This window comes from Rhinoraja longicauda, chromosome 30 (assembly GCF_053455715.1).
Source record: "Rhinoraja longicauda isolate Sanriku21f chromosome 30, sRhiLon1.1, whole genome shotgun sequence".
Classification (NCBI taxonomy): Eukaryota; Metazoa; Chordata; class Chondrichthyes; order Rajiformes; family Arhynchobatidae; genus Rhinoraja; species Rhinoraja longicauda.
Window position 1 is genome coordinate 3,735,280 of NC_135982.1, and position 15,779 is coordinate 3,751,058.

Here is a 15,779-nt window from a genome sequence, read left to right on the forward strand (position 1 = left end):
ATGATAGCTCTACTCGACACCCACTTTGCCAGGACCACTCAGGAACTTACAGACTACTACTACCAACACTGAGAAGGCAGTAAGGATGGAGGGAGGAACATGAGCTGTGACAGAGGAGGCTGAACAAGCATTCCAGGAGAGGGCCATGGAGGGGGGAAATAAACGACTTTGGCCTCAACTCCACAGCAAATGTTTAACGTGTTGGTTGCTCTCAATCTGAAATAAGGACGTCATTGGGAGGACCTCTTTGGGTAATATGTACCTAGATAAAAGTGGACTGTGAAGTTGAGGTTACTGTGAGCAGTTGTGATCTTATTGAGCATCAGGGCAGACCTTGTGCCTACTCCTGCCTCTAACGTAGCAGTTTTGTAAATAGCCGCGAGCAGTTTGGAAAGGGTGGCTGTTGGAGGTGAAGGAAGGTGCGTTTGCGGTGACCGTGGCTTGAGGTGTTGGCGGAGTCTATTCCAGGTGAGTGAGCGGATCGAGCGCAGCCTACGACAGCTGATGGAGCTATAGTAGAAGCAGCCGACAAGATTGCGCTGGTCCAGGCCGTCCCCTACCACATCAATCCAGTGCCAACAGATCGGACTTTCCAGAGACTTGGAAGTTCCAAGATGGCGCTGGGATATGGCTATTCTCGGCGTCTTGTTCCAGAAAAGGATCTATTGTACTCATGTGCAGTATGATCTGACTGGATAGCATGCAGAGCAAGTAATTAACTATATCCCTGCATATGTGACAATAAATAAACCACTGGGTTCGAGTTCTGTGTACACATCCTTTAGTTTGACAAGAATATTCCCAAAGTACAAACAAGCTTCTCTTGACACAAGGTCGTGGGAACTGATCTGGGTGTGAGATGTAATGGAAATATGGAGCAATAATGAGAGAATTGAACCAAAATCTAAAGTTCAACGAGGGGACATGCAGTCTGTTGCTGAAACAAAACCACACATTTTTAGAAGTTGAAGTACCTTGTTTTTTTAAAGTGTTATTCTGGGGAAGAAATAGTTACATTGGTATTTCCTGGATATTTAGCAAATCTCTTCAGCAATGCATTTGCACAGCAATTTGTAATATTCTTTAATCTTAAAATTCTGCAGGAAAATAGGTGACAATTGTGAACAAAGGTTTATCCAGATAGGTTAATTAAACTCAGAACACCAAATTTAGTTTTGAAATCTTATCCAAAAAATCTAAATGAAAATTCTTCCATTTATTGAAAGATGAAAATATACTTCTGGTCAGCAGAATAATGGTCAATCGTTTTAAAAAGATTCATATGTTTTTATACTAAAACATTGAGAGCCATCATACACGATTTTTGCCATCTGTTGCCTACATCAGCGTAACAGAATGTGCTTCTTTTCCCCACCATATCTTCCTCACCCCAACCAAAAAATCTTTTCGTCCAAATGGTATTAGATTGATTCTTGAAACAATCTAGACTCCTAGATAGTGGATGGATGATATGGCCATCAATTAGGTGGCTTTTCCAACAGAACCAAATACCAAAAAAGAATCACGAGCCCAGAAATCCTGGTGCATCAGAATGAGCGTGCCAGGGTTGCATTCAGCAGGGCACTAGTGACCATTTTAGTCTTTAGACTTTAGAGATACAGCATGGAAACAGGCCTTCAACCCACTGAGTCTGTGCCGACCAGCGACCACCCCATACGCTAGCACTATTCTACACACTAAGGACAATTTACAAAAGCTAATGAACCTACAAACCTGCACGTCTTTGGAATGTGGGATTAAACCAGACCACCCGGAGAAAACCCATGGGGTCACAGGGAGAATGTGCAGACAGCACCCGTAGTCAGGATCGAACCCGGGTGTCTGGGGCTGTAAGGCAGTAACTCTACCGTTGCGCCACCGTGCCACCCAATCGTCTGAGGGTTTGGGGAGGGCAGGGAATCTGGAACAAGAGGGTTAGGACATGGGGACAGGGATCTTAGGAGAACATCAGACGAGACTGGGTATGGAATGGTCAAGACAATTAAAGCTGAAGATCGAGGGATTTTGATGAAAATCAGGTTCCGAGATTGGGGTCATTTGGGAGGACTGGCTCTGAGTTCAAGTGTCATCCACAAACTTCAGGGTACGAGAATGGGGCTTTATCAAAGATTGGACTCTAGAGTCAGAGGTCTTTATCAAGGACCAGAGCCTGGGGTCAGTGATCATTCACGAAGAACAAGGCGTGGAGTCGGGGAGCTTTGACAAGCATGGGACCTGGAATCAGGGGTCTTTTAAGAAAAAATGGAATTGAGTATTCCCAATCCAATATAATGCTGTTGGCTGTTCATTTACAGTCGACTTTCTACAGTGATGTAAACTGCCTAACTCTCCCTGTGAAAAAAACAAATCTACATTGATTTCCCCAGCCTAATCTATATTGCTCTTGAATATGTTGTAGCACTGAAAAGGTTGCACCCTGTGGTCCTTCACGGGTAATGTACACATTGGAAATTACAGTGCATCCTTGGATTTACAGATGGAGGTCAATGTTTAATCTGCTAACCTCTGTTCCATTGGGTAGATTTATCATGCAGTACATGACTGCACCTAATTACTAGACGTACATTTTGCATCAGGTTGTGCCTGTTTATCGAAGAATTATGTCTCCCCACTAAGGCCATTATGTAAGGTTGGGTTCTGGGAGAAGAGTCATTATCCTCCTCTACACCATCACCCCCTCCTACAGTGAGAGCAGAGAGCAGCACACTGGCAGTTGTGGCAGAACATGAATGTAATAGTTGCTTAATTTACAATGGCTCTCAGATCCAACCAGAAAACCAAACCAGTTAGACCAGTCACTCTCATTTCTCACACAGGGTGACTGAGATTAACAATGAAAATTTACACCAGTACAGTAAGATAGTTCTTCTAAAGTTGGCATTATATCACATGACAGGCGCAGTTAGGAGGGAGCACGCTATCAAGAAAATACGATTGATGACTCTTGTGGACATCACATGACTTGACAGACTCATTATTTTTGTGCATCTATTTTGTTTTTGTTTATTCTAGATTTGTTGCGGCCAACTTTATAAATAAATACCACGCTCATTGGCAATTTTAATATTTCTGTTAAACAGATGTCAACATCATTCTGTATCAAAAACCTTACAAACTCATCACTGTCATGTTTGGGAAGGCCAGAATGACAGAGCCACTACAGTGGCCTCTTAGCTGTAAAAACATTACTTGACAACGATAGACAAAGTTTAAAATTTTAACGCCAAGCACCATTTTCTGAGGCACTTTTCCAACAGGATAATCATCCAGCAGGAAAGGTTGGAAATAATAATAATCGACTGATAAAGAGTCTCAACTGAAATGATAACATGACAGATTGTTTTAAAGGGGTATAGTGCAGATAACCTAAGCTGCCAGAGAAGCAGCCAATGTCCTAGATCATTGGTCTGAATCCACTGTAACAGCGGGGAACATTAAATGCTGGAGTAACTCAGCGGGTCAGGCAACATCTCTGGAGAAAAGGAACAGGTGATGTTTTGGGTCGAGACTCTTCTTCAGAACCTCCATCAGAGAGAGAAGGAGAACTTCACAGAAGGTATTTATTCACAAAATGCTGGAGTAACTCAGCCGGTCAGGCAGCATCTCAGGAGAGAAGGAATGGGTGATGTTTCGGGTTGACCCGAAACGTCACCCGTTCCTTCTGTCCTGAGATGCTGCCTGACCTGCTGAGTTACTCCAGCATTTTGTGAATAAATACCTTCGATTTGTACCAGCATCTGCAGTTATTTCCTTACACATCTTCAAAGCAGGCATACTTTGAGGAGATTTCGCAGTGGAGCAAACCAAATGTGTAGGAAGAAACTGCAGATGCTGATTTGCACCAAAGATAAAACACAAAACGCTGGAATAACTCAGTGGGTCAGGCAACATCTCTGGGGAAAAGGAATAAATGATGTTTCAGGTCGAAGGGTCTCGACCCGAAAAGGAAATCTCTTCCCTTTTCTCCAGAGATGCTGCCTGACCCGCTGAGTTACTCCAGGATTTTGTGTCTATTGAAAGAACCTAACAGCCTGATCTGTTCTGGCTTGCACGTGACTCCAAACCACCCATGAGTTAACTGCTAACTGCCTTCTTGGTTCAACAGGATGGACAATAACTCCTGTCACTGACAGTGGCAACAATGGGAACTGATAATTTAACAAAGCTCGACCGATTTCAAAACTGTATCGATCTTCCACGAATTCTTTTTTTTCATTCAGGTTTCCAACAAGAACGTTTATTTTTCTAATTATTTTTGAAATCTAATTTTTTAAATTCAAGAAATAAAACATTCAGCGCTGTAAATGAGTTACCTGCAGTGGGGGAACCTTGACCACATTGTTTACATTATCCGCGGACAATGGCACATACCACAGCGTTGCTCGATTGGTCACTCGTTTGACACCTAGACATCACAAAAAGAGAAATCATTTCTTAATTTAGATCACATGTGTTCATATTGTACATTTATTATATTAGGTACATTTATACTGTACCTTTGAAGCAATAAAAGATTTCAAGGTGCTTCACGGCAGCATAATCAGACAGCGTTTGGAATAGAGCCACAGGAACAGCCACAGGAACAGCTCTGCCCAGGACAGGATGGCCCTGCAGAGAGTAGTGCGTTCGGCAGAACGCACCATGGGAACTACACTCATCCCCCTGCAGGACCTATACATCAGGAGGTGCAGATCCAGAGCAAGCAAGATCATGAGGGACCCCTGCCACCCCAGTAACGGACTGTTCCAGATGCTACGGTCAGGCAAACGCCTCCGCTGTCACGCTGTGAAAACGGAGAGGATGAGACGGAGCTTCTTCCCACAGGCCATCAGGACTGTCAACTTTGATAACCCCAGAGACTAAATTTTTGTCGACACTTTTTGTGCTATGTTTAGTAACTTATTAACTTTATTTATATGCTGTAACTGTAATTATTTTTGTGCACAACCCGCAGGCATTGCCACTTTCATTTCACTGCACATCGAGTATGTGTATGTGACAAATAAATTTGACTTGACTTGACTTGACTTGATTTCATTATGATCCCACAGGACGTTATCCAGCTTGCTCCTGGCATGGTAATCACTTCAGTCCTGTTCCCTTGTTCATTCACCAATGTTCTAACACATTATCGGCAATGCTTTGCCCTGTTACCCTTTGAAGGAGTTTAATACGATCAGCACTGAAACAAGCTCTTCGGCTCACAATGTCCTTGCCGAACGTGATTCCAGGTTAAACTAACCTCCTCTGCCTGTACATGATCCATATCCTTCCATTCCCTGCATGCCCATGTTTCTTAAATGCCCCTGTCATATCTGCCCCACTACCATCCACGTCCACGCCCGGGGAAATCGAATGAAAGGGGAAAGTATACAGTTAATGGCAAGGCCCATTCAGGGGGATCCTGAGGTCCAAGTCTATAACTCCCTCAATGTGGCAACACAAGTCGATGGAGAGCTGAAGAAAGCGTACGGTATGTTTGCCTTCATTGGTGGGAGCACTGAGTATAAGAGTCAGGGTGTAGGTCAGGCCGCTTTTGGAATATTGCATGCAGTTCTGGTCACCCCATTACAGGAAGGAGGGAGTGCAGAAGAGGTTTACCAGAATGCTGCCTGGATAAGAGAATATTAGAAACATAGAAACATGGGAAAATAGGTGCAGAATTAGGCTTGTTCAACTCTTCTGCCATTTCCTTGTTCCCCATAATAATTTCACCTGTGTCTGCTTTCAAGGGACCCACATTTGTCTTTACTATTCTTTTTCTCTTAACATACCGAAAGAAGCTTTTACTGTCCTTCTTTATATTCTTGGTCAGCTTACCCTCGTACTTCATCTTTTCAGCCCGTATTGCCCTTTTTGTTACCTTCTGTTGTCCTTTGAAAATTTTCCAATCTTCTGGCTTCCCGCTACTCTTTGCTATGTTATACATCTTTTCTTTTAGTTTTATTCCATCCATAACTTCCCTTGTCAGCCACAGTTGCCTCTTACTCCCCTAAGAATCTTTCTTCCTCTTTGGCATGAAATGATCCTGCATCTTCTGGATTATGCCCAGAAATTTTTGCCATTGCTGTTCCACCATCATTCCTGCTAGGATCCTTTTCCAGTTGACCATGGCCAGTTCCTCTCTCATGCCTTCATAGTCCCCTTTGTTGAACTGCAACACTGACATTTCTGATTTAACCTTCCCCCTATCAAATTGCAGAATAAAACTAATCATATTATGGTCACTACCTCCAAGCAGGTTACTTTATCTTGAGTTCCCTTATTAAATCTGGTTTATTGGACAACACTAAATCCAGAGTTGCCTTCTCTCTGGTAAGCTCCAGTTCAAGCTGCTCTAAGAATCCATCTCGGAGGCACTCTACAAACTCCCTTTCTTGCGGTCCAGAACCAACCTGATTTTCCCAGTCTATTTGCATATTGAAATCTCCCATAACCACAGTGGCATTACCTTTGTTACATGCCAGTATTAACTCCTGCTGCAACTTACACCATATATCCAGGCTCCCATTAGTGTCTTCTTACCTTTACAATTCCTCAATTCTATCCACAGCGACTCTCCATCGTCAGTCCCTATGTCACCCCTTGCAAGGGACTGAATTTCATCCCTCACCAACAGACAGAATAGAGGGGTGTGGATCAGCTTCCTGCACTGCAGAGAAAATGGTTCTTGCTTATCTAGTGTCTCATTACTGAAGCACACCTGCAGTTATAGTAACATCCTTGTGAATCTTTTCTGCACCCTTCCCATCTTAATGATATCCTTCCTATTGTATTCTTGTATAACGCCCTGACTGACGAGGGCAACCATGTGGAACGTCTTCTTCACCACCGTGTCCACCTGTATTGCTACTTTCAGGGTGTTATATACATCTCTCTGTTCCACAATACTGTCTAAGGCCCTGCCTCATCACTGTGTAAGTCCTGTTCATATTTAACTTACCACAATGCAACACTTCACACTCGTCTGATTTAAATTCCATCTGCCATTCCTTGGGCCATCTTGCTAGTTGATCTAGATCCTCTTATAAGCTAGATAACCTTCTTCACTGTACCACCAATTTTGGTGTTACAAAATTAAGACTCCACAATATTTGTGATTCCATGCAAGGAACGAGCTGATTGTCCAAATATTGCAAACTATCGTCAGTTACTTTCACGACTCAACTCGACGTGTATGAAATTAGCTAAACTTGCAGAGCATTTTCTTGGGTGTTAGGTTTCAAGTCGGATTCTGCAAGAGATCAGCTCTCACACATTACAGAAGGAGAAGCCAAGATGGTCTGACCGATGAAGCTAAGTGTGCCCGACATCCTCTTTACCACCCTGTCTACCTGTGCTGCCACGTTCAGGGTTCTACGTACATGTACTATCCAATTAATTTAAAATCAAAGCTATGTGAATCTACAAAAGCACACCGCTGAGTTTCTCAGACGTGACACAAAGCATGCAGTGCAGAAACATCAGACAGGATGCACATCAGACAGTAAGAATCACTTTGAAGTGAAGTAACAAGAATTATACAAGCACTGGCAGTAACCACCCAGATGCTTTATGTTTGTATGAATTTTGGTGGAAGCCTAAAAAACAATATAAAGCACAAATAATGGGGGCCATCACATTAACTGGCTGCACAGCAAAATTTTAAAGCCTTGTTATTGAATCCAATTTTCTGAGCTGCATCAGGGGACCACTAATTGACAGAAGTGCCTCATTGTTCAGGCATGGCGATAAGAATTGATTGTTTTATGTTTCAAACAGGTTTTTAGGACTGTCAGCACACCAGGATTGTGGTGGAGTCTCCAGACAGATTTGCCTTCGAAACTCAGCTGGAAGCAGTCCAAGGGGAAAATCATACAGTTATATAGAAGGAACTTGTTTTTTTCTTTTGAAGATAGACACAAAGGGGCAAATTTAAAGATGTGCAGGGCAAGTTTTTTTTCCGCAGAGGGTGGTAAGTGCCTGGAACAAGCTGCTGCGGTGGTTGTTATGGCATTTAAGAGACTTTCGGAGAGGCACATGGATATGCAAGGAATTAAGGGATATGGATAATGTACAGGCAGGTAAGAATTGGTCTTGGCACCATGTCCAGCATGGACATTGTGGGCTGAAGGGCCTGGTCCTGTGATGTACTGTTCTGTGTTTTATGAGTTTGATGGGAATTTGAGAGAAGATTGATTACAGAGGGAATGGGATTAATGGGAATACCTGAAGAATCAGCATAGGCTTGATGGGCCAAATGGCCTCCTTCTACATTATGTGGTGCAATCTTGTTTGATCTACTTCATGAAATCAGAGCTGTGAGGAAAGGTCCTACCAATGTGGCAAATGTGAGCCCTGGCAGCTGCTGTTCCTGTAATGGCATGTTATATGGCAGGACCTGTTAGTGCGGTATCAGGGCTGGCCTCCAGAAACTTTGGGAATATTTTCTTTGAGCTCTTTGAAAAAAAAGGGCTCTGTTTTCACTGTAAAAACAGTCCAGACAAATTTCTAAGCCAAAATGTCTGTTATCTTTCTACTTAGCATGGGAAGGCAAGACACGGTGAGGATGGGCATGAATGGTGAGCAATGACAAGAGGAAGACAATGCTCAACGGGCAGCTGTGCTGAATCCTCAGAGGTTATGCTTGACCAGAGTTGGCAGTCTGTACATTTGGATAACTAAATATAGCAACAGTCTGCAATTTTAGTTTATTTAAAAATTATATTCCAAGTCTCTTTTTAGTTTAGTTTGGAAATACAGCGCGGAAACAAGCCCATTGGCCTACCAAGTCCACACCGACCAGCAATCCCTGCACATTAACCCTACCCTATGCACACTGGGGACAATTTTATATTTTATACCATGCCAATTAACCTATAAACCTGCACGTCTTTGGAGTGTGGGAGGAAATGGAGGCATTTTACTCTGCAAATGGAAAGGTAGAAGGGAAAATCGGAAGTGTCGGTATTACAGTATAGCAAAGGGGATTACAGAGGCATGAGGCGGGAGCTGGCCAAAATTGACTGGAAGGAGGCCCTAGCAGGGAAGACGGTAGAACAGCAATGGCAGGTATTCCTGGGAATAATGCAGAGGTTGCAGGATCAATTTATCCCAAAGAGGCGGAAAGACTCTAAGGGGAGTAAGAGACACCTGTGGCTGACGAGGGAAGTCAAGGACAGCATAAAAATTAAGGAGAGGAAGTATAACATAGCAAAGAAGAGTGGGAAGACAGAGGATTGGGACTCTTTTAAAGAGCAACAAAAGTTAACTAAAAAGGCAATACGGGGAGAAAAGATGAGGTACGAGGGTAAACTAGCCAATAATATAAAGGAGGATAGCAAAAGTTTTTTTAGGTACATGAAGGGGAAAAAATAGTCAATGCAAATGTGGGTCCCTTGAAGACAGAAGCAGGGGAATTTATTATGGGGAACAAAGAAATGGCAGACGAGTTAAACCGTTACTTTGGATCTGTGTTTACTGAGGAGGATACACACAATCTCCCAAATGTTCTAGGGGCCGGAGAACCTAGGGTGATGGAGGAACTGAAGGAAATCCACATTAGGCAGGAAATGGTTTTGGGTAGACTGATGGGACTGAAGGCTGATAAATCCCCAGGGCCTGATGGTCTGCATCCCAGGGTACTTAAGGAGGTGGCTCTAGAAATAGTGGAAGCATTGGAGATCATTTTTCAATGTTCTATAGATTCAGGATCAGTTCCTGTGGATTGGAGGATAGCAAATGTTATCCCACTTTTTAAGAAAGGAGGGAGAGAGAAAACGGGTAATTATAGACCAGTTAGTCTGACATCAGTGGTGGGGAAGATGCTGGAGTCAATTACAAAAGACGAAATTGCTGAGCATTTGGATAGCGGTAACAGGATCATTCCGAGTCAGCATGGATTTACGAAGGGGAAATCATGCTTGACAAATCTACTGGAATATTTTGAGGATGTAACTAGGAAAATTGACAGGGGAGAGTCAGTGGATGTGGTGTACCTCGACTTTCAGAAAGCCTTCGACAAGGTCCCACATAGGAGATTAGTGGGCAAAATTAGAGCACATGGTATTGGGGGTAGGGTACTGACATGGATAGAAAATTGGTTGACAGACAGAAAGCAAAGAGTGGGGATAAATGGGTCCCTTTCGGAATGGCAGGCAGTGACCAGTGGGGTACCGCAAGGTTCGGTGCTGGGACCCCAGCTATTTACGATATACATTAATGACTTAAATGAAGGGATTAAAAGTACCATTATCAAATTTGCAGATGATACTAAGCTGGGGGGTAGTGTGAATTGTGAGGAAGATGCAATAAGGCTGCAGGGTGACTTGGACAGGTTGTGTGAGTGGGCGGATACATGGCAGATGCAGTTTAATGTAGATAAGTGTGAGGTTATTCACTTTGGAAGTAAGAATAGAAAGGCAGATTATTATCTGAATGGTGTCAAGTTAGGAAGAGGGGATGTTCAACGAGATCTGGGTGTCCTAGTGCATCAGTCACTGAAAGGAAGCATGCAGGTACAGCAGGCAGTGAAGAAAGCCAATGGAATGTTGGCCTTCGTAACAAGAGGAGTTGAGTATAGGAGCAAAGAGGTCCTTCTACAGTTGTACCGGGCCCTGGTGAGACCGCACCTGGAGTACTGTGTGCAGTTTTGGTCTCCAAATTTGAGGAAGGATATTCTTGCTATTGAGGGCGTGCAGCGTAGGTTCACTAGGTTGATTCCCGGAATGGCGGGACTGTCGTATGTTGAAAGGCTGGAGCAATTAGGCTTGTATACACTGGAATTTAGAAGGATGAGGGGGGATCTTATTGAAACATATAAGATAATTAGGGGATTGGACACATTAGAGGCAGGAAACATGTTCCCAATGTTGGGGGAGTCCAGAACAAGGGGCCACAGTTTAAGAATAAGGGGTAGGCCATTTAGAACGGAGATGAGGAAGAACTTTTTCAGTCAGAGAGTGGTGAAGGTGTGGAATTCTCTGCCTCAGAAGGCAGTGGAGGCCAGTTCGGTGGATGCTTTCAAGAGAGAGCTGGATAGAGCTCTTAAGGATAGCGGAGTGAGGGGGTATGGGGAGAAGGCAGGAACGGGGTACTGATTGAGAGTGATCAGCCATGATCGCATTGAATGGCGGTGCTGGCTCGAAGGGCTGAATGGCCTACTCCTGCACCTATTGTCTATTGTCTATTGAAACCGAAGATCTTGGAGAAAACCCATGGGGAGAAGCATAGAAGCTCTGTACACACAAGCACCCGTAGTCAGGATGGAACCCGGGTCTCTGGCGCTGTAAGGCAGTAGCTCTACCGCTGTGCCACCTTGCAGTCTCTTTTGCTAACACATATTGCAAATATATTGTATAAAAACAGTAAATGCTGGAAACACTCAGCAGGTCAGGCAGCTTCTGTGGAAAGAGAAACAATTTTCAGCGCCTATCATCAGAACATTGTTCTGATATTCTTCATTTTGAATTTTTTATTCCCCATTAATTGGCTGCACAGTTGAACCTGATTTGATCAAAACAAACTGGGATGAAGAAGATTTAGGCAGTAACACAGTTGGCCTGAGCCCATCTCAATCTACTCATAATAAACTCACGCTTGCCAGAATACCAGCATAGCGTTTTAGTATGACTACATTGTCAACGATGCATTGCCATCAGCACAAGCTTTCCCTTACAATATCTGGCAATAAATAAAGGGAATAAATATAAGCTTTAGCTGTTAGCTTTAGACTAAATTATCATTGCCTGATTGGAAATTAAGTCAAAGACTAACTTAAAACAAAACAGAATTTGGTTATTTATCATCATATCATATCATATATATACAGCTGGAAACAGGCCTTTTCGGCCCTCCAAGTCCGTGCCGCCCAGTGATCCCCGCACATTAACACTATCCTACACCCAATTTTCACATTTACCCAGCCAATTAACCTACATACCTGTACGTCTTTGGAGTGTGGGAGGAAACCGAAGATCTCGGAGAAAACCCACGCAGGTCACGGGGAGAACGTACAAACTCCTTACAGTGCAGCACCCGTAGTCAGGATCGAACCTGAGTCTCCGGCGCTGCATTCGCTGTAAAGCAGCAACTCTACCGCTGCGCTACCGTGCCGCCAGTCTACATTTAGACTCTTGCTTTCGAATAAATAAATGACCTCCTCTTTGTTGGCCTTGCCAATGTTGTCCAGATCCAGTAAGTAAATAAATAATAAGAAAAACCTTCCACTTGAAAGATGTTCCTGTCACAATTAATTTGAAAACTATTCAGCCATGTATTTTTCAAATGTCCTTACATAAATAATACAGCAATCATTGCAAATGTTTTGAAATCAACTCATTTCTAATAACTCCCATGAAGTTGCAACTCTTTAACTTCCCTCTCCCTCCTTGGTGACCCTCTGACTATCCTTGATCGGACTTTGCTGGCTTTACCTTGCACTAAACGTTCTTCCCTTATCATGTATCTATACGTTGTATTGGCTCGAGTATAATCATGTAGTGTCTTTCTGCTGACCAGATAGCATTCAACAAAAGCTTTTCACTGTGCCTCGCTCGGTACACATGACAATAAACTAAACTGAACTGGGAAGCTGATTAGGCCTGAAGCAGGCAGAGAACTGGATGGATAGATGAAGATGAAGCTCAATGGATTATGGATTTTCTTGATTAGTTGGATAGGGTGACGTTTATGAACCAAGCCTTTCTTCCTTTCTTTCAATTCCTTTGAAGCAAGCTTGGCTGGGCCACAGAGGTTCAGGATTAAGATTTGTGCCCCCAATATCTAGCAAGCTTACTTGGTTTTGGAAAGATAAGTATAGAACTTAAGACACAAGGAACTGCAGATGTTAGAATCATGCATAGAACACAAAGTGCTGGAGTAACTCAGCGGGTCAGGCAGTGGACCCTTCTTCGTTCTCAAAGTATAGTAAATAAAACGATAGAGCTTTCCTTAGGTACCCAGTCCTGCATTGTGCTACATAACAGCAACAGCAGATTGGAACTAACCAAAAATGCAAAGCTAATTTCCCCACCAAAGATCCAAAAGGAGTTTTGTGCAGAGAAAGATGTGACTTGTTGCACGAATGCTGCTGAAATCACATCAGATGCACAGGCTTGACTTATATCAAGAAATGCATGGTCCAATTCCCAGACGTACACAAGACAAGGTTATGGGCAGCACAGTGGCGCAGTAGAGTTGCTGCCTTACAGCTCCAGAGATCCGTGTTCGATTCTGACTAGGGGTGTTGTATTTATGGAGTTAGTACGTTCTCCCCGTGACCTGCGCAGGTTTTCTCCGGTTGCTCCGGTTTCCTCCCACACTCGAAAGACGTACAGGTTTGCATGCAAATTGACTTGGTATAATTGCAAATTGCCCCTAGTGTTTGTAAGATAGTGTCAGCGGGGACTCGGTGGGCCAAAGGGCCTGTTTCCGCTCTATATCTCGAAACTATCATCTCATTGTCATCTTTCACTCCATGGTAAATACTACTGTGTAGTCAAATTCTGCTCTAACTCCATGTACAAGTTTGCAGATGATACCACAGCCATCCATCAGATGAGACGGAACACAGCAAGCAGATAGAGAGGTTAGTAACATGGTGTCAAGACACAACATCCCTTGAATGTCAGCATGATGAAGAAGCTATTTACTGACTTCAGGAAGCATGGTGAAGTATATACTCCAATCAGAATCAATGGTGCCGAATGGAAATGGTCCAGAGCTTCAGGTTGTGAGGCATAAATGTCACCAATGATTTGTCCGAGTTCAACCATATTGAAGCTTCTGACAGAAAAACATGGCAACGCATCGAATTCCTCAAGACACCAAAGACATTGCCATGTTTCCAACAAATCTTATCAATTTCTACAGATCCACAGTAGAACGCAGGCTGTATTACAGCTTGATCTGGGAACAGCTCTGCCCAAGACGGCAGATGTAGCCCAGTCCATCAAACAAACTGGCCTCCCCCATTGACTCCATCTACACCTTGCGCTGCCTTGGGAAAGCAGTCAACATAATCATTCCCTCTTCTTCCCTCTCCCGTTGGGCAGAAGATACAAAAGCTTGAAGGCACATACCACCCGACTCAGGAACAGTCTCTTCCCCCTCTGTAATCAGACTACCGAATGGTCATCCTATACTTTAGGGGGACACGCCAATCTTCCAACCAAGCTCAGACTTGAAATTACACTTTGTAACTACAATGGTGTAAAACTATATTCTGCAGATCGACAGAAAGTGCTGGAGGAACTTAGCGGGTCAGGCAGCATCTCTGGAGGAAAAGGATGGATGAAGTTTACCCTTCTTCAAACTGAAAGTAGTGGGGAGGGAACTGGAGGTAAGAAAAGTCCAGAACAAAGCAGGGCTGGGATACAAGGGAGTGAACAGTAGCACTAGTAGGCAGGGGTTACTGAAAATTAGAGAAATCAACGTAGATACCACTGGTGAGGTGCTGTTCCACCTATTTGCATGTGGCCTTACCCTGACTGTGGAGAAGCCCAGGACAGGAAGGTCGGTATGGGAATGGGAAGGGGAGTTAACATTTTGGAAACTGGGAGATGGCGTAGGCCAAACTATATTCTACACTCTGGCATTTTGGTCTTTGCATTGCCTGTTGTATTTGTGCATGGCTTGATTATACTCGTGTTTAGTGTGATCTGATTTAATTGGATAGCAAGCAAGCAAAGGTTTTTCCACTCAGTCTCAGTACGCGTGACAATAATATACCAATACCAGTACAAATTCAATCATGCATTGCTGAAACATGGAGTACCAGCTAATCTAATTTCTAGGTCAGCACACATAATCTCAACAAGACAATGCTATTATATTCAGTGAAGCAAACCATTTTTGTTTCTCTGTCTTCACAATGAAGCCAAACCTAGGACGATTTCTTATAGTTAGCAAATTAGAGTTGTTTCTAATAATCTTTTAACATCACTTTATCAAATCATGTCTTTCTTTCTTTTTTTTTTGCTGTAAGCTTGGCTGGAGCACAGGGATTCTAGATTGAGTTTTGTGCCCCCCCGATGTCCAGTAGTTTACTCGGCTTTGGTAGAACTACAACATAAATTCACAAAAATATCAGTAGTTACTGAGAATAGACTGTAAAATTAGTTTAGATTCCTTCAACCTAATGAGGAGTATTATAATTACAAAAATGATCCAATGGGAAACCATTCCCTTAGTTTAGTTTAGTTTAGTTTAGTGTAATTTAGTATAGAGAGACAGCATGGAAACAGGCCCCTTGGCCCACAGAATCTACGCCGACCATTGTTCACACTAATTATCCCATCACACATTAGGGGCAATTTACAAAGGCCAATTAAGCCAAAAACACGAACGTCTTTGGGATGTGGGAGGAAACCGCAGCACCCGGTGGAAAACGCAGTCACAGACAGCACCTGACATCAGGGTCAAATGCAGGTCTCTGGCGCTATGAGGCAGCAACTCTACTGCTTTGCCACTGTGCTTGTGATGAGAAAGCAAAGAACAACATTTTAAAAATAGCATCAATTGGATCTAGAGTGCAGTAAGGGAGCTGCTCCCCTGCTAATCCGTGGCACTGTTCCCAAACGCTAAGAATGCTATTCAGATTATATTATCAAAGACGACAAATCATTGATAGAAATATCAGGAGAAATGGATCCAACATTTAAAAAATGACTGAAATGGAGATTGAATCAGAATCAGCCGCAGTGTGACTGAACGCTGGAATCAGGTGAAGGAACTCGCACATTGCAAGCATTGGGCCAAGAGGCACCAATCAGTCACTC

At 43.3% G+C, this 15,779-nt stretch overlaps 1 protein-coding gene across 8 annotated transcripts in view; it reads right to left on the minus strand.

The window, feature by feature from the left end:
* acot7 (acyl-CoA thioesterase 7) overlaps window positions 1–15,779 on the minus strand; it is a 288,577-nt gene that overhangs the window by 172,866 nt on the left and 99,932 nt on the right. For all 8 annotated transcript variants that reach the window (XM_078425338.1, XM_078425332.1, XM_078425337.1 and 5 more), the window contains one exon: window positions 4,335–4,426. In XM_078425338.1, the coding sequence (XP_078281464.1) occupies window positions 4,335–4,426 (92 nt within the window). The remainder of the gene's footprint in view (window positions 1–4,334; window positions 4,427–15,779) is intronic.